The sequence below is a fragment of the Stenella coeruleoalba genome (genome assembly GCF_951394435.1).
Source record: "Stenella coeruleoalba genome assembly, chromosome: 13".
Lineage (NCBI taxonomy): Eukaryota > Metazoa > Chordata > Mammalia > Artiodactyla > Delphinidae > Stenella > Stenella coeruleoalba.
Genome location: NC_137159.1, coordinates 26298029 through 26317376, shown reverse-complemented (window position 1 = coordinate 26317376; position 19348 = coordinate 26298029). Strand labels below are relative to the sequence as shown.

General features: G+C 48.4%; 1 protein-coding gene across 4 annotated transcripts in view; it reads left to right on the top strand.

Annotated features, from left to right (window-relative positions):
• The window catches only part of TET3 (tet methylcytosine dioxygenase 3), a 113365-nt gene that overhangs the window by 85867 nt on the left and 8150 nt on the right, over positions 1 to 19348 (top strand). For all 4 annotated transcript variants that reach the window (XM_079940302.1, XM_079940300.1, XM_079940301.1 and 1 more), the window contains 6 exons: positions 2670 to 2763; positions 10059 to 10267; positions 11666 to 11816; positions 14410 to 14499; positions 15014 to 15151; positions 18735 to 19071. In XM_079940302.1, the coding sequence (XP_079796428.1) occupies positions 2670 to 2763; positions 10059 to 10267; positions 11666 to 11816; positions 14410 to 14499; positions 15014 to 15151; positions 18735 to 19071 (1019 nt within the window). The remainder of the gene's footprint in view (positions 1 to 2669; positions 2764 to 10058; positions 10268 to 11665; positions 11817 to 14409; positions 14500 to 15013; positions 15152 to 18734; positions 19072 to 19348) is intronic.

Genomic DNA, 19348 nt, shown 5'->3' with positions numbered 1-19348 from the left:
TAAACTCCCCAGAGTCCTGTCTCCAAACACATTCTATAAGGGACTAACGTAGCCTTAGAATTTTAATGTGGCAGTTATCAGCTTTTCACCTCATTCCTGAGGTCTTGAGTGAAATAGAGAACACTGAACTCAGAGAAACCTTAGATCAGCACTTTTTTTTTTTTTTTTTTTTTTTTTTTTGCGGTACAAGGGCCTCTCACTGTTGTGGCCTCTCCCGTTGCAGAGCACAGGCTCCGGATGCGCGGGCTCAGCGGCCATGGCTCACGGGCCCAGCCACTCCGCAGCTTGTGGGATCCTCCCGGACCGGGGCACAAACCCGTGTCCCCTGCATCGGCAGGCGGACTCTCAACCACTGTGCCACCAGGGAAGCCCAGAAGCATTTTTTTAAATATTTGTTTTCTTTTCCAATTACAAAAATAAAACATGTCTATAAAAGTCTGTTTTTTAAAAGTCTAGAGTGAATAAAGCTCTCTAATAATTATCCTTCTTAGAAGAAAAAAAATTTTTTTAAAGTTTGACGCATACGTTACTATTTTTTCTAAGCATTTGTGAAGAGACACATATGTATATAGAAAAATTTTGAACAAAATGGGGTCAAGCATACTATCCCCATGTTTGTAGCTATTACCCCCCACCCCACTTAATTTCTTTCGTGTGAGTACATACAGTTCTGTAGAATCCTTTTTGACAACTACATGGTTTTCCATTGCATGGACATTTGTTTTATTATGTTTTATTTAGCCAGTCCTATACTGGATATTTAAGTTCTTTCTAAATTTTCTCTTGTAGATGCAACAATGAATATCTTGTTCCTAAATCTTGGTGTATTTGTACAGTTATGTCTGAGGTAGAGATTCCTAGAAGTAGAGTGGATGAGATAAAGAATTATGTGTAACTATATATGTATTTATATAAAGAATATGTAAAACAGAATATGTAGTAGCTATGATAACATTTTCCTCTATTAAATAGTATATTAAAATATGCTGTGACCAAATTGGATTTATTACAGAAATATAAGGATTGTTTGCTTTAGACAGTCTGTTAAAATAGCATACCTTGTTAATTGACCAAAGGAGAAAAACCATTCAATCATCTGTGTCCTTAGTTGCTAAAAATGTATTTGATAAAATTGATCGATTCTTGATTAAAAATCCTTAGAACAAGGACTTCCCTGGTGGTGCAGTGGTTAAGAATCCGCCTGCCATTGCAGGGGACATGGGTTCTAGCCCTGGTCCGGGAAGATCCCACATGCCGCGGAGTAACTAAGCCCGTGCACAACTACTGAGCCACGTGCCACAACTACTGAAGCCCGCGTGCCTAGAGCCCGTGCTCTGCAAGAAGAGAAGCCACCGCAACGAGAAGCCGGCACACCGCAACAAAGAGTAGCCCCCGCTCACCGCAACTAGACAAAGCCCGCGCGCAGCAACGAAGACCCAATGCAGCAAAAAAAACGAAAAGAAAAGAAAAAAATCCTTAGAACAGGAAACCCTTAGTAGAGCCCTTCAAAGTAAGGGAGTCTATCTCTGTCCCAAAGTCAGCGAGCTTCATGCCCAGGGATGAGTAGTTAGAAACATTTCCAGTAAAGTCAAGAAATAAGCAAAGATGCCTGCTAGTGCTTTGGAAGGGGCTGGCCAGTACAGACACAAAAGAGATGGAAATAGAGGCATGGAAAGTGGAAAGGAGGAGGTGGCAAATAACCAGTACTTGTAGACGATAATATTATTGTACTTGAAACTAAAAAGCTATTAAAAATAAGACAATTCAGCAAGATGGATGTTTACAGTATTAAGAATAATTAATATTTACTGGGCTCTTCCCTCATGCCAGGAACTTCAGAGTACTTTAAGGCACTCCCTGTGGATTATCTCATTTGATCTGTTCCCAAGCCTAGGAGACAGGAACCATTTTTATATCCATTTTACAGATGAGGAAACTGAGGCTTAGAGAAGTTCAGTCATTTGGCCATGGTCCTGTAACAAGGAAGTGCTGCGCTGGCACTCAAGCCCCAGCTCTCTGACCTCCAAGGCTGCACTTTAACCACCACTGCCCCCAGGTAGCTGTGTGGTCTTGGGCAGGTCAGTTCAGCTCTGGGGGCCACAGTTTCATCACCTCTGAATGTGGTGAATCCCTGAGTGTGTGCACACATGTATGGGCCAGGGCAGGGGTGTATGCAGGAACCAGACGTGTTTACTGTCCAAGGGAATCTCAGAGCCAGTTTGTACTGGGTAGGGTCACTTCCCCCTGGCCTCAGCTATCTTGTCCTCATCTGTTCAAATGTCAGTTGGGGATTGTTGAAAGAGAATAATAAGGGTTTCCCCATTTGTTTTGTCTGTTGCATTTTACTGAATTTATAAATAACTAACTCTGCTAACAGGGCTGGATACAAATGAGCCTTGGGTTTGAGTGCTCAGAGGTAATAATCAGAGACCTTCTGCCCTGGGACAGAGCGGAGCCGGGTGGACCAGAGGCCCTGGGAGTCTGTAAGTGGAGCTGTGTCCGCAGAGGCTTTCACACGGAATAAACATTTAAATCTTTCTCTTCCTTCTCTATTGCCCCACAGTAACTAGAAACCCTAGCTGAAACACACTGAGGCTTGCCTTCTTACCAAGACTTGCTCTCCTTTGGGCTTCAGCTGTGCTAATGGTGCCTTCTGTCTCCCTCTCCAGGTACGGAGAGAAGGGGAAAGCCATCCGTATCGAGAAGGTCATCTACACGGGGAAGGAAGGGAAGAGCTCACGTGGCTGTCCCATCGCAAAGTGGGTACGTATCAAAGCTCCACAGCCCAAGCTGGGCCGGGGAGTGGAGGGCAGGCGTGTGCACTGTCCAGGGAGCTGTGAGCCAGCATCTGGTGCTGGTTAGGGTCATCTTCCCCCAGCCTCAGCTGTTAGTCCTCACTTTGTTTAAATGCCAGCCTCTGATGTCCAAGGCTGGCCTTGGAACTGCTCTGGTCATTAAGCTCAGCTCGTACTGCCCCTGTGGTTCAGGGCTGCAGAGGGAGGGAGGAGAAGCGGAAGCTGGAGATGTCATCTTGCTCAAGGCTGAGCCCCACCACGGTCCCTGTGACTCCTCTGCCCGCTTTGTGTGCCCTGGAGCTGCAGGTGTTCCTGTCTCCTGTCCACAAGAACTAAGCCTCTGGGCAGGGGCAGGGACAGCATTGCTTCTGTTTTACTTCTGAGCCACTGTTTGCTATAAGGCAGCCTGTGTGTCTTGGCAGAGGGGAGGTCAATGACTCAGACCCCAGTTTCACCCAAAGTTTTCTGACCTTGCCCTTCCAGTCCTCATAGAGCCCTGTGGAACCAGTGCCCAGAGCAGCAGCAAGGTTATCAGGTAGCTGTTTGCTCAGTGCTTGGTAGGGAGAATACGCATGGAACATAGAAGGCTCCATCCCTGTGTTCAAGCTGCTTATGATGTAGAGACACAGGAAGTAAGATCATGGAGACTTGAATAATCGAGCTTTAACACTGAGAGGCAGACTTGGTGCTGTAGAGTTCAGGGGCAAAAGGGACATGACTGGCAGGAGGAGTGTTCAGGCAGTTTCCCAGAGAAGGTGGATATGCGTGGGGCCATACTAAATGGGCCAGGAGAAGGTAGCAGCATTCCTGGTGAGGAGAATCATGTTGACAAAGGCAAAAAGGCTGGGTGAACATACACACGGCTCACTTTGGGTGAGGGATGGTGGTAAGATGACCTTTGTCATCCTCTGTCTGTCTGCACACATGCCTGTTTTTATCTGGTCTGTACCACATGCCTTTGCACCTTTATGTTTAACGAAAATAAAAGGTGTCTGAACCTGAACTACCACATATCCGTTTGTAGCCGTTTTCAGACAGTGAAGAATTATCTGGAAAAATTTGGAATACTTAAGAGTATTCACAGGTATGTAGAAGCATGTTGTCCCCACCCTTGTGAAAGACGGTCATTACAGTGGGAGGTTGACTGTGTCTGCGGCTGAGCAGGGTGGGGTGTTACCCCCCAGAGAACCTGTCAGAGAAATGGCATTGTCCCTCTCTCCTGCTAATTCAGGCAGTTGTTGAGGAATTCCAAAGTCTTGGGCAAGAAACTGAAGACCCTTGGGGCGCAGGTAGAGAGAGGGACTTCTCGGCTTCAGAAACAGCACCTTAAAGAAAGAAAACACCTGGCTATGTGGATGGTGTTGAGGATGAGAACATGCATTTCCAGTCCCCGGACACCCATGGTCAAGCTTTAGCTCTTGACCAGCACTTGTATGTCTCTGCTGAGGGCTGAGGAGGAAGTTGCCCAGGTAAAGCGTGAGATCAGTTTCTGGGGCTGTGAGAGGAAAGCAGAATGATGGGGGAGGAACTTGGTCCTCAGAACTTTGGTCCTCCAGAGTCTGTGGACAAATGCCCAGAGCGGGACACATGTAGCACAGTGCTTTGTCCAAAGGTTGGAATAACTTGTGGGTATCACCAAGTCTGGTGGGGGATGCCAGCTTTGAAAGAAAAGCTTAGAAGGGAATACATAGTGACAGAGAGGTGAGGAAATTCTGTATCTGACGAGTGAAGATAAAAGGAGAGAGGAAAGAAAATTTTTTTATGAGAAGAGTGGTAGATCATAGAACTGTTACAGTGGCAAGAAAAAGGCCGTGCTGAGTTGTGGGTTTTTTTTTTTTCCTCTTTTATAACCATCTCTCATAGTGTGGTGGACTTCTCTTATTTTTTGCCTACACAGCCACCAAATACCCTATGTATTTTGGTTGTAGAGCTCATCTAGAGTTCCACCTCCTTGGAAGTTAGAGGAGAGGCAGGTGTTCCCTTTCCCTGCCCCCCACCCCTGGGGAAGTGACCCACAAATGCTAAGAAGGACAGATTATCCTTGGTGGCGGCATGGCATCAAGAGCACAGGAAGTGGTCCCTGGCCACGGGGGACTGGGAGCATCCAGCTGCCTGTGGTGGACAGTGCCTTCTGTGGCTCTCCCCACTTCCCCTGTCCCATGTCTAGAGCCTGGGTCTTCTTTCCAACTGGGGTTCATGTCTGTGTTTGCAGCCTGAACCCCCAACCAATACCTTCATTACAAGCAGTGTACCCGACAAGCTCTAGACTTAACCGGCTAGGATCTTGGGGGACAAAGCTGAGGTGCCTCATGGATGTCCAGCAAATGTGTGTTGAGAGAATGATCTAAGAAGGCAATGGGGACTACCCAGAGAGCCTGCTGGTAGTCTCTGATTTTAAGGTGGCCTGTACAAAGTATGGAAGTCACCAAGCATGGGAGTAAGGGGGTGACCCACGGAGCATTCCAAAGGCTCAGAATAAACAGAGGCAGCCAGAAGCAAACACTGCACATGGGAAAAATGGGCTTTCGGTAGAAGAATCATAGACATACTGCTTCACCAGCCTGTAAAGGTAACAGGTCAGAAGGCGGATATTTGAAGACCCTTCAGGGGCATGGTAGAATAGACTTGCTGGGGAACCCCAGTAGTTGGAACTAAGTACCGAGGGTGAGAGTTATGGGGGAATAGACTTGAGTTTCTGCCTGGTGCTGTTCTAGGTTCAGCGCTCAGGGAATTCCTGCCCAGAGTCTAGGTGATCTGTTTACAGTCCTGTGATGGCGTGTGAACAGTCTGCGTTGCCGTGCTCGAGTGTTGGTTTGTTCACACCTTACGTTGGCCTTTGACTTTCGCACTTTGTGTATTTCACCCTGCTGGGTTCCTTCCTAGAGTGTGGATAGGGAGCTCCGCTTTGTTATAGCTTTTTTGAGTGTACCCAGAGACCTGTGAGGGTGCCACAGGGCTGTCTGCTCATGCCTAGGCACCTTTATGTGTTTGTCACTTGGGAAACCCAAAGGGCGTGACCTCAATCTCGACTTTGACAGGTCGGGTGTCTCTGTGTGCTCTGAACGTGTGTTGCACATGAGTGCAATTAGTCGATGCACTGCCCAGGCAGTGAGCAGAGGTGGACAGTAGTGTCTCAGAAACCCTAGTACCTACGATGTGTGCAGATGCCCATGAAATGCCCGGCTCAGTCTGCAGTAGGCCAGTCACACAGGGATATGATTAATGGCATGTTCATATATTTACTGAGCCACAAAAACAATTTTATAAATAATGATGTAATCAATGCTTCCACAAAGGGTGAGGGTGGGGGACACCATTATTGCTGTGGCTCAAAACAGGAACTCTTGGCCCAGTTATATGTTTTGTGTAGCATACAAGGTGTCCTTTAAATTTTTGAAGCAAATTCTGATACGTGCTGCATCATGGATGAAACTTAAGGACATTATGCTAAGTGAAATAAAGCCAGTTATTAAAGGACAAATGCTGTATGATTCCACTTCTGTGAGGTACCCAGAGTAGTCAGGTTAATAGAGTCAGAAAGCAGGATGGTTGTTACCATGGGCTGTGGGCAGGGGAGAATGGAGAGTTAGGGTTAAATGGGTGTAGAGTTTCTGTTTGGGAAAATAAAAAGTTCTGGAGATGGAAAAAGTTCTGGTGATACTTTGCACAACAGCGTGAATATACTTAATGCTACTGAGCTGTACACTTAAAATGCTAAATTCTAAGTTACATATATTTTACTACAATTTTAAAAATTGAATTTGGTGTTCCTGTGTTTAAAAGGAGAGATTTCATGTGAAAATCTGGATTTCTGTTTTCTTCTTGCAAAACTGGAAGAGGTAGGTACACTCGGCTGGAGTTCCCACCAGGCAATGGTTGATGGAGAGAGGTCTGGCTTCCCACCCCCACCCCCACCCCCAACTCTTCAGTTGTACATCTGGCCTGCTTTCCTTATTGGTATTTCCTGCCTGGTGGCTCTCTCAGCATCTCCCTGCACTGACGTACTCATGACCAAGTCTGTCTCCAGCCCAGACATCTCCTGAGCTCCACACCCATTCTGTTGGGGCTGCTTAGAATAGCCACTCCAGTGTTCCAGAGTGCCTCTGGCCTCAGCATGCTCCCTGCTAACCTGCCAGGAAACACGGCCCACACTCACCCACTTTTCTGCGCCACGAAACGTGGAAGTGATTTAAGACTTTTCCCTGTCCCTCAGCTCCTATAGTCAGGTGGTCCCAAAGTTCCCTTTCTTCTAAAGGTCTCTAGAATCCATTCCTTTTCCTGTTTCATTCCCCCCATTGTTCTAGTTCCGACTTCATCTGTTTTGCTTGTGTTATGTCAGTGGTCTCCCCATTTCACCCCTCTCCCGACTATCTGCGCCCCTTGCTAAAGCATGTAGTTATGTATATAAGTGAGCCCCCTGCTTATAGTCCTTTGTAGAAGCCCCGCCTCGAGTCGTTGTCCCTCCTCCTGCTACTCAGAGCCCTTCCCAGTCTCCCCTCTTCACAGGTCCCCACATCTTATCGAGTCACAGAATTCCCTGGGATTTTGGGGGGAGATTCAGCCACCTCATCCCCCACTCCTGGACCCTTTGCCTTGACACATCTTTGTGTGAGCCAGGACGGTGTTTAGGGAATGAGTGAAGAGGAGAGCAATGCCCAAGGCCTGTGCTTTTTTGTTTTGTTTTGTTTTTATTTTAATTTTTTTTTTGCGGTACGCGGGCCTCTCACTGTTGTGGCCTCTCCCGTTGCGGAGCACAGGCTCCGGACGCACAGGCTTAGTGGCCATGGCTCACGGGCCCAGCCGCTCCGCAGCATGTGTGATCCTCCCAGACCGGGGCATGAACCCATGTCCCCTGCATCGGCAGGCGGACTCCCAACCACTGCGCCACCAGGGAAGCCCGCTTTTTTGTTTTTAAACAGTCTTATTGAGATATAATTCACACACCATACAATTCACTCATTTAAAGTATATAGTTCAATGGGTTTTGGTATTATTAATTTTTTTAAATTGTGTTAAAATATACATAACATAAAATTTGGCATTTTAACCATTTTTAAGTGTACAATTCAGTGGCATCAATTACATTCACATTGTTATGCAACCATCACCACAGTCTATTTCCAAAACTTTTTCATCGTCCCATACTGAAACTCTATACCCATTAAACAATAACTCCCCAAACCCTCTCTCTCCGCCATCCCAGCCCCTGGTAACCACCATTCTACTTTCTGTCTCTATGAATTTAACACGTACAGGTACCTCATGTAAGTGGAATCATACAGTATTTGTCCTTTTGTGTCTGGCTTGCTTCACTTAGCATAGTGTTCTCAGGGTTCACTCATGTTGTAGCATGAGTCAGACCTTCGTTCCTGTTTAAGGTTGAGTAATATTCCATTGAATGGACGTGCCACATTTTGTTCATCCATTCGTCAGTTGACGGACATTTGGGCTGTTTCTGCCTTTTGGCTATTGCTAGGTAATGCTGCTCTGGCCATGGGGGTACAAGTACCTGTCCAAATCCCTACTCTCAATTCCCTTGGGTGTATTCTTAGTTGTGCCTGGTTATATTTGTTTAAATTTTTGAGGAACTACCAAAAACTGGTTTCCACAGCATCAAGACCCTTGCTTTTTAACTAAAAACATACAGATATGCACCGTTTTCTCTGCAGATGTTTTAGGACAACATAAAAAATCTCTGAATATGTTTTGGCTTATAATTTTATCTATGTTTTGGGTTGGCCAGAAGGTTCGTTCGGCTTTTTCCGTCAGTTGGCTCTAGTAGCGTTTAGTTGTCTTTAACTTCATTCGAAACAATTGGATTGGATTGTGACAGCTGTCATATCAGAGTGCATTAAAAAAAAAACATCAAAATTGGTGAATTTTTGTGTAGACATTTTAATATTGAAGATGGAAGGAAAAACAACATTTTTGGCATATTATGATTTATTATTTCAAGAAAGGTAAAAACGCAAAAAATGATTTGTGTGGTGTATGGAGAAGGTGGTGTGACTGATCACATGTGTCAAAAGTGGCTTGTGAAGTTCCGTGCAGATTTCTTGCTGGACAGTGCTCCACAGTCGGGTGGACCTGTGGAAGTTGATAGCGAATCAAATCGAGATATTAATTGAGAACAATCAACGTTATACCACGCGGGAGATAGCCGACATACTCAGAATGTCCAAATCAAGCGCTGAAAATCATCTGCACCAGCTTGGTTACGTGAATCGCTTTGATGTTTGGATCCCACGTAAGTTAAGCGAAAAAAACCTTCCTGACCGTATTTCCACGTGCGATTCTCTACTCAAACTTAATGAAAACATTCTGTTTTCAAAACAAATTGTGACGGGCGATGAAAAGTGGATACTGTACAATAATGTGGAATGGAAGAGATCGTGGGGCAAGCGAAGTGAATCACCACCAACCACACCAAAGGCCAGTCTTCATCCAAGGAAGGTGATGTTGTGTATGTGGTGGGATTGGAAGGGAGTCCTCTCTTATGAGCTCCTTCTTGAAAACCAAACGATTAATTCCAAGTACTGCTCCCAATTAGACCGACTGAAAGCAGCGCTTGATTAAAAGCGACCAGAATTAGTTAACAGAAAACGCATAATCTTCCATCCGGGTAATGAAAGACCGCGTGTTTCTTTGATGACCAGGCAAAACCTGTTACAGCTTGGCTGTGAAGTTCTGGTTCATCTGCCATATTCACCAGACATGGCACCTTCGGATTTCCATTTATTTAGGTCTTTACAAAATTCTCTTAATGGAAACAATTTCAGTTCCCTGGAAGACTGTAAAAGGCACCTGGAACAGTTCTTTGCTCAAAAAGAAAAAGTTTCAGGAAGATGGAATTATGAAGTTGCCTGAAAAATGGCAGAAGGTAGTGGAACAAAAGGGTGAATATATGGTTCAATAAAGTTCTTGGTGAAAATAAAAAATGTCTTTTATTTTTACTTAAAACCCGAAGGAACTTTTTGGCCAACTCGATATTCTTATCCCTAAGTCTATATACATCACCAATGACTCAGGTTTTGTAGTAATTGTTTTTTTATTTTGCTATTTAATGTTTTTCTTTCCCTAAGTATAATGGTCCTTTAGCCTGTGTGGTTGCTGTCGCCGAGGCGTGACGCCCCTGGTACACTGCCCTAAAGATCTGCGCCCGCAGGTCTGTTGGGCAGAGGTGAGGGGGTGTGGCATCCATGCAGAGGATCATGGGTGCCCGGCTCCTGTGATTCACAGCACCCCCGCCCCACCTCCCTGCAGGTGATCCGCAGGCACACGCTGGAAGAGAAGCTGCTCTGCCTGGTGCGGCACCGGGCAGGCCACCACTGCCAGAATGCCGTGATCGTCATCCTCATCCTGGCCTGGGAGGGCATCCCCCGAAGCCTCGGAGACACCCTCTACCAGGAGCTCACCGATACCCTCCGGAAGTACGGGAACCCCACCAGCCGGAGATGTGGCCTCAACGATGAGTATGTGGACGGTCCCAGTGGGCAGGGATGGGGCAGTGGGGTCAGGGCCCTGTGTGTCCTGCCAAGTTAGGACTGTGGTGGAAAGAATGCTTACCTACGGATCTGGCCTGGGGTCTGGCCCTGGCTGGGGAGGCTCTCTTGACTCAGCTTAGCTTTGCTTTCCGCCCCAGGTTGACTCTGAGGCTCTAATAGTTGTAACAAGTGTGGAAAAGTGTGAGTGCCCCGCTAATATAAGGCATCAGTGGTACTCACAAGACCTACCCTTATAGGGTCCCCTCCCCCATTTTTTAAATTAAGATATTTTTACTTACAGTAAAATTCATCCTTTGAGGTGTACAGTTTGAAGAATTTGACAGATGTTTACGGTCATGTAGCCACTGCCACAATGAGGATATAGAAGAGTTGCATCACCCCCCAGACTCCACCGTGCCCTTTTATAGCCAGGCGCTTCTCCCCACCCCTGGCAAACACAAATCTTATTTCCTGGGGCTTCCCTGGTGGTGCAGTGGTTGGGAGTCCGCCTGCCGATGCAGGGGACACGGGTTCGTGCCCCGGTCCGGGAGGATCCCACATGCCGCGGAGCGGCTGGGCCCATGAGCCATGGCCCCTGGGCCTGTGCGTCCAGACCCTGTGCTCCACAACGGGAGAGGCCACAACAGTGAGAGGCCCGCGTACCGAAGGGGAAAAAAAAAAAAAATCTTATTTCCTGTCCCTGTAGGGTTGCCTTTACGAGAATGTCATATGAATGGAACCATACATCATGTAGCCTCCTGAGTCTCGCTTCTTGCCCTGAGCACAGTGTTCTGAGTTTCATCTATGGATGTGTGTATCAGTAGCTCGTTCCTTTTCACCACTGAGCAGTATTCCACTGTGTGGGTGTGTCACGATTTGTTTATTCATTCCCCAGTTGGAGGGCATTTGGGTTGTTTCTGGATTTTATTAAGTGTTGGATGGTAAAGTCAGTGTTCATTGGTTTAAAGGCCTGTCAGCACGTGGGCCTGCAAGAAGCAGGCATGTTCAAACTCTGTGGTTCACATTCTTCCCGTTTGTGTGGTCTGTGTTGGAGCTGGTCAGGATATTAAAGTTAAGGCAAAGTGTAAACGTTATTGGGTTTTTGATTAGATCCTCCCCAGCCATCTCAAACAGCCCGTGTGCTTCTCCCCGCAGCACACTCTCAGACTTCAGGCTCGGGTGGGAGCCAAACAGGCTGCTCGGAGCTGATTCCCTGCCCACAAGGGTAGAGATTTGGGAAAGGAGCTGAGGTCAGGGAAGGATGTCATGGCCGTCACTGGGAGGCCAGTGGATGCCAGGCCTCAACAGGGCCTCCCCCCGAGGAAGGGGGAAAATTCCAGAACTAAAAATGTGCCTCGTATGCCTAACATGTGATATATGTTGCAGCCGTACCTGCGCTTGCCAAGGCAAAGACCCAAATACCTGTGGTGCCTCGTTCTCCTTCGGTTGTTCCTGGAGCATGTACTTCAATGGCTGCAAATATGCTCGGAGCAAGACTCCTCGCAAGTTCCGCCTCGCGGGGGACAACCCCAAAGAGGTGAGCACAGCCCCACAGGGAGCATGAGACCCTCCCACTCACCCTGTTCCACCTACTGCTTTTAATAGTCCCGGTGGGATGTAGGATTAGCACACTGTGACTCAGATGTGTAGAAAATGGAACTTCCTTTCTTTTTTTTGAACTGACCTTATCTTGCAGTGAAATAAGGTATGTGGGGTGTAGTGTGGAGGAATACGATGAGTGAAAAATTAGACTTACCAATTACAGGTACCTCAGACTCTTGCAGTTTAGAAAAGTCTCTTTAAGGTAAATGTTCAGATTCCTTATTAGAACTTGACCCGCTTAAAGGGTTATTTCTCCCCTCCATTCTTCTCAAGACATCTTTCTGGGTGTGACGTGTGGCGCAAAGAGGGGCCACTGGCCCTCAGGCCACCTTCTGGCCGATGCTGGATGTCCCGAGGTGTCCCTCATCCTGCCTGGCTGCTGGGCCCACATCTCTGTGCACTTGTCCAGTTGTCTAGGTTCTTGGTGTCTCCTTGCTGGGGGCCTGGCACGGTCCTCGGGCACTGGTCTGGCATCCACATGGTATGGCCACTAGGCCTGAGGCCTCCTCCCGCCCACCAGAGCTCCTCCCCAACCCAGTGACAGCAGCACAAGGGGCCTCAGGGTCTCCTCTGCAGGCCGAGCTTAGGCTGGGAACCAGAAGCGTCAGGTCAGGTCACCTCCCACTCTGCCACTTCTCTGTTGCCCTGGTTATGAGGGCCATCCCAAGGGGATCTCCACTTGGAGTCCAGATGCAAAGCAGGCATAGGCCTGAGTGGTCTCTCTGTCATGTCTCCTCCAGCCTCCCTGCCTTCTGCCTCTGCTACTGTGAGAGGGGTACTGGATCCAGGCAATACCTTGATCCCAGCCTCTACCTTCCAAACCTCTCCAAGCTCCTTTTACCAGAAGGGCTTCCCCATTTTCCAGGAGACAGGGACTCTCCTGGGGCACATTTTTTTTTTTACACCACATGTAAATTTCTATGCTCAGACTTCCAAGCTTTGCTTTTCAGAAATAAAAGGAAGCACGTCCAAATTTAGAACCCCTTTTTTCCCCTCAAAGCCCAGCTTTCTGACTATTACACGACCTAGTCTAAGAGTCTGATTTGACACTAGACTTTTACTTATGGCAGTGCCTGGCCTCCCCCAGAAGCAGCAAATGCAGTTGCTTCAATGAATGGAGGAGTCCCAGTGCCACCAGGAACTAGGAATTACCATGAATGAAAATAATGGCTTTAATTTCTCACAAATACTTTCCCTGTTCCATCAGCTACCATTTCCTGTGCACTAAGTGCTGGGTACTCTGCCCAGCACCTCACAGGTGTCTCAGTTAATCTCATGACAGCCTGAGGATCTAGGCCCTGTTACTGCTCCCTTTACACGTGAGGCAAATGGTTTGCCCAGGGCCATGTGACAGTGATGATGAAGTCAGCGTTTAAACCCTGGCCTGTGTTTCCCCAGAGCTCACAAGCCTCACCCCCGTGTTGTGCTGGCTTCCGGCCCACTATGCTGGTGGCAGCGTCTGGAAGGCAGCCAGGGAGGTGCAGTGAGGCTGGCTGGCAACTCTGGCCGCCCTGCTGGACAGACAGCTGAGCCATTGGTCTCACCCTTCCATTTCTAATTCTGTGAGTTTGGTACCTTTTTTCTTCCCTCTTCCTCTTCTTTCTTCTCCGTAAACTCTCCATGCCTGTGCTCAAGGCTGGCTAGGAGCCCCCATAGCCCAACTTGTTACCCTCAGAGAGCCAGAGAGAGGCTGCAGATACCTTAAACTCTCTGCCAGTCTGAGGGCTGCTGCTCTGTCGAGGGCAGCGCTATCCAGTAGAACGTTCTGTGATGATGGAAATGTTCTCTGTAGAAAACACAGCCACGGGAGCCACATGTAGCCACTGAGCATTTGAAACGTGGCCAGTGCAGTGGAGGGGCTGAATTTTTTTAAATTTTTAAATTTAAAAAAATTAATTGAAACTTCTTAATTTAAAAAAAAAATTTATTTAATTTTAATTAAAATGAATTTATATTTCAATAGCCACACATGGCTTGTGGCTAAACACATGAGATGATGCGGGTCTAAAGGACAGAACATTGTGGTCTGGCCGTGTACCTGGCTGGTGATGGGCGCTGGGCCTAGCTGGCTGTGGGATTTCTAGCACGGGCCTCACCCACCTCTCCCTGCCTTTATTTACCTGTCTGGACCACTGCAAGAAGGACCCACGCCTGCCGCTCGTGCTTGTACATGCCTGCCATCCCGCACCTCTGACCAAGGGTGTTGAGCAAGTGCTTAGCAAGAGCAGGAACCTGTTCTAGGTGTTCTGAGCAGCACTGGGCTGGAGCCTGGCAGAACAGGTGCTTAGTAGTCAGGGTGACCAGACCCTCAGGCAGTGTCTTTCCTGGTGAGCTTCAGCGTCTCCAGCATTAAAACAGACCTGGCACCCCTCCCAGAGGGAACACCATAAAGATACCTGATAGCACCTTACTTCCTGCCTTCCCAGTGGCACCCCGGCAGTGGTTCTAGAATGGAGGTCAATTTCCCATGTGCAGAGTTTGCCAGGCAGGGCTGCCCTGGAGGTGTGTGACTGTTCTTCTGTCCACAGGAAGAAGTGCTCCGGAAGAGTTTCCAGGACCTGGCCACCGAAGTTGCTCCCCTGTATAAGCGGCTGGCCCCCCAGGCCTATCAGAACCAGGTACTGAGTCTTGGGCTGTTCTGTGCCCACATGTCACCCACATCTCTGCCCAGGCTCCCTGAAGTGGGGGAACAGCGGAGTGGGTTCCTTACGGGAAAAGCCCAGCCAGAGCTAGAGCAGTGATCTTTGTTAAGGTCTTTGTTAAGATCCCTTGTTTACACCAAGCCGACCACATCCCAGGCTGTCTCTCCTGTATCCTTGGTCTTTGTCTCTCTCCCCTTAATAATCCTCCACCTCCTCTGCTCTGGTTTCTACTGGGGAGGCTTGAGTTTCTCTCACCTGTCACTGCTGCACCCCATAGACGAGGTGAGAGGGACTTGAGATAACCCAGAAGAAAGTAACCCCTTATAGGGACTTCAGCCAGAAAACCTCCCTCCTACAGCCCAAGTACAAGATGGCTGTGGTCCTTAACCTCCTTCCTCCCTCCTTCCCTCTAAGACCTGGCCTCCCCCATGCCGAATCAGGGCCACTCACCTCAGGTCACTCGAGCAGCTGTCCTTGGCCATCCACACAGGTGACCAATGAGGAAATAGCGATTGACTGCCGCCTGGGGCTGAAGGAAGGGCGGCCCTTCTCAGGGGTCACGGCCTGCATGGACTTCTGTGCCCACGCCCACAAGGACCAGCATAACCTCTACAACGGGTGCACGGTGGTAAGGAAGCCTGTGACCTGTCACAGCCCCACCTGAGAGACGATCCTGGGAGGGCGCACACCTGTTCTCTGCAGATAGGTGGGCTCAAGGCAGGGAGGGTCCCTGCCAGACTACCTGCTCCTGCCCACTTCTCTGGGAAATGCAGGGGCAAGGCTGGCTTGGGTGCTGCAGAATGCAGCCTCTTGGGCACCCAGTGTCTCCCAGTTCTCTAAAGTGTGCTCCAGGTCTCTCTGAGCACTAGGATTTAAGTCCAAACAACCTTTTGATTCATGCATTGAGCAAATGTTTATTGTGCCTCAGGTACTGCTCTAGATGCCGGGGAATAAACCGGACAGAGTGCTGCCTAAAAATGTGATATAATGTCCAGTAGCAAGGAAGGCTGTGAGGAGAAGATGAAGTAGGGTAAGGGATGAAATGACAGCACATGCTATTTTAGATGACATGGAGAGAGGCCTGTATGAGGAGGGGCACCTGAGCAGAGATGCGGAAGTAAGGGACTGAATGCGTGAGGGTGGGGTGCTCCAGGCAGAAGGACCAGCGCAGGCAAAGGCTCGGAGGAGTGAGATTAGAGGGGCAGGCAGGGGTGAGGTCACAGGGAGCATGGGAGGCTGGGAGGGCTGTGGGTTGTGCTCTAAGTGTGATGGGAAGCCCTGAGATCTCATTTATAAAGTCAGAAGCACTCTCTTGCTCCTGCAGATGGAGAATGAAATATGTTGGGGTAGGGGTGGGTGGGGGAGAATCAGAGCAAGCAGGCCAGGTAGGAGGCTGGGACACTTGTCCAGGCCAGAGGTGACAGGGCTTGGGCAGGAGTGAGGGTGGGGTGTGGGGAGTACTTGGACAGGTTGTGGGTTGATTTTGAAGGCGTAGCTGAGAGTAACTGCTGTTGGGGTGGACCTAGGATGTGTGAGTTGCTTGAGCAACTAGGCAAGTGTTGGTGTTTACTGAGATGTAGAATACCAGGAGAGACCAGTTTTGGGGTGAAAAACAATAATTCTATTTTGAGATGCCTGCTGGATGTCCAGGTGGAGATGTAGAGTAGGCAGGGGAGAGGGAGGGTCTGGAGAAATGAATTTGAGACTGGGGAGCACTGAGTTCATAGCCAGTGGAGAGCACTGAGTTTATAGTTAGGGCCATGAGCCTGGATGCTGGCCCCAGAAGAGTGAGTGCAGATGGAAAAGAGAGGAGGTTTGGGCTTGGGTGGGGGCACCCTGGAAGGGGTAATGTGGCTGTCTTCTCTGCTTTTTAACTAGGTCCTAGGAGACAGGGCTCCCAGGGGGGCTGTGGAAGAGGCAAGGGCACGGGCATATTCAACTGAAAGGGGGCTCCCAGAGTCGGTATAGCTTGTATCCCCAAGGGGATGAATGGCCCAACCCTAGGATTTCATTTCTCCACCTTGTCCTCCTTTTCCATGTCCAAGACTGAGAAGCAAGATGGGGCAGGCTTCTGTCTACACTGTATTGTGAGGGTTTCTAGCTAAAATACAGAGAAAGAAGGAGGGGCCCTCCAGGATTAGGAGAGGGGGCAAGGAAGGAGGGTGGGGCACCAAGAGGTAGGAGCACAGTGAGGTTATTTGGATCCCAGAGCTTCCGGAGTTTGGAGTGAAAAATAAGTTTTTTCCAAAAATGAATAATATTTTTTGTTCTAATTAAACAATTATTTATTGTAAAAAATAATTTTAATACTACGAGCAAGTATAAAGCAAAAACGCCTGTTATCTCATAGGTAACCTGTGTTAGCATCGTGATGGCCGTCCATTCAGACACCTGAATGTGTGTGTGTGCACAGTTGTATACATCTTACACACTATGTGTATGTGCTGTTCCATGATCTTGCTTTTCTGAACCCAAGAATATGTGGTGGACAGCTTGCTGGTCAGTGGATATAGGCAGCACGTTCTAAGGCTGTGTGTGTGGCTGTGCCGCCACTTATCGACCAGTCTCCTGTGGATGGCAGTCAGTGCTTTTGGACTCCTCTAGAGACCACAGGGAGGGCGTCCTCAGCACAGCTTTGTGCAGTGGCCCCAGGATGAGGACACTTACAGCCCTGGAGTCCTCATTTGGCAGCTCACTGGGCAGCAGCAGGGTTTGTCAGGAGGCAGAGAGGGGAGAGAATAGCCCAGAGCTTTCCTGGGGATTTCGTGGAAAGGAATGGGCAAGGTAGGATAAGTAAGCTGAATAAGTTGAGGGTGGAGAGTTTGAATAATTTCTGCGGGCTCTGGGCTATAGAGGTGGTCCCTAGTTGTCAATACCTAGCCCTGGGGTGATTTAAGGCAGAGAGAATATTTGCCTGGTGTGTGAGAGTTTTATAAAGGAGATGGTTGGGGGTGGGAACTCTGGGTTGGTTGGTTTGTGTATCAGAGTTGCACTGGCAGGGGATCATTTGCTATCTATAGGAATTAGCTAGTCTTAGGGGAGGGACGGTCCCTCCAGGATCAAGGCCCCAAATGCCAGAACATCAGGAATACAGAGAATAAAATATAGTCAATATAAGAGTAAAACGTAAATGAGAAAAAAAATCAATCAAATCTTATTAATAATCAGAGAAACACATACCAACGACGAGGTACATTTTGATAACAGGCGAAAGTTTTAAAGAAATTAATAGCAAAAGTATCAGCAAAAGTATAGGAAAATTGAAACTCATTCTGCCAGGGTAAGTGAAACACTGACGTTCATCATTTTGGAGCGCAGTTTGGCAATATGTGGCAGGTCTCCCTTACGGCTTTTATTCTAAGGAATTAAGTATCTTAGAAAATCCAGTGAAAAGGATGAAAGTATTATTTATGATAGGGAAACAGGTTTAAGTGGTCATGAGGGATTAGTTAAATTAACACATTGATACAGTGGAATAATATTGTGTGGCTCTTAAATCATATTGGGGAAGCATACTTAACATGTAAGAAAATATACTGTGTTAAGAAAAAAAAGTTATTCTAAAACTGTATGCATAATATAAATGATCCTATTTAATTATTAAAAAGTGAGTGTGTTCTTAATAACATTAAATAAATAACATTAAAGTCTAAAAAAAAAAAAGTGAGTGTGTATATGACCAAGTATATGCAAGGGTTGTTTCTAGTTGGTGGGATTATGGAGATAATTTTTATGTCCTTTGTGCTGGCCTAAATTTTCTACAACCAGCATATATAATTTTCAATTTTAAGGGCAAAAGGAGGCTGAGTGTTGAAGGCAAGGAGGGTAATGGTGGAAGGTCCGAGATCTGTGGGCTGACATGTAATGGCAATGATGGCAGTGGAGGGCAGAGCACATCTCCCAGTCGTGACCTGGCCCCTTTCTGGCCTTGTGACCCTGAGCCGGTCATCTTATCCCCCCAGAGCCTTGTTAGACGAAGTGAACGGATGTGCTTTGAAAACTGTCGAGCAGACTCTAAACGCTGGTGATACCGTTACTCTGTAAAGCTAGACAAATGCGCTTTTTAGATGCTCCGGAAAGTAATAGTGGATAGCTGGGGCTGGGACGGCGTGGGGAAGGGGCGGCCTTGTGTGCGGGACGCTCAGCCCCTCCCGCGCAGTGTCTGGCTACCCCAAGCCCAAGCACCCTCCCCGTCTCTATGTTTGGGGCAGGTCTGCACCCTGACCAAGGAAGACAATCGCTGCGTGGGCAAGATTCCCGAGGATGAGCAGCTGCACGTACTCCCCTTGTACAAGATGGCCAACACGGATGAGTTTGGCAGTGAGGAGAACCAGAACGCCAAGGTGGGCAGCGGGGCCATCCAGGTGCTCACCGCCTTCCCCCGCGAGGTCCGGCGCCTGCCGGAGCCCGCCAAGTCCTGCCGCCAGCGGCAGCTGGAAGCCAGGAAGGCGGCAGCCGAGAAGAAGAAGGTTCAGAAGGAGAAGCTGAGCACTCCTGAGAAGATCAAGCAGGAGGCCCTGGAGCTGGCTGGCATCCCCACTGACCCAGGTGTGTGGGGAGAGGGTGCCCGGCGGGGGTGGCACGGGCACTGTTGGGTGGGGGGCCCTGGACGGCTCCCTTACCACCACTCTTCCTGCCTTGAGGTAGAATTCCATACAGAAAAGTACTGGGGTCTCTCAGCCACCTGGACCATCAATTGTCTTAATTTTGTCAGTCAGCGCCATAGCTGCAGCAGCCCCGGGAAACCAGGCCAGATGGGAGGCACCTGGGAGCCAAATGAAGGCGGTCTCCCTGTCTTCCCAGAGGGCAGCTGGGTGTCCCCCCG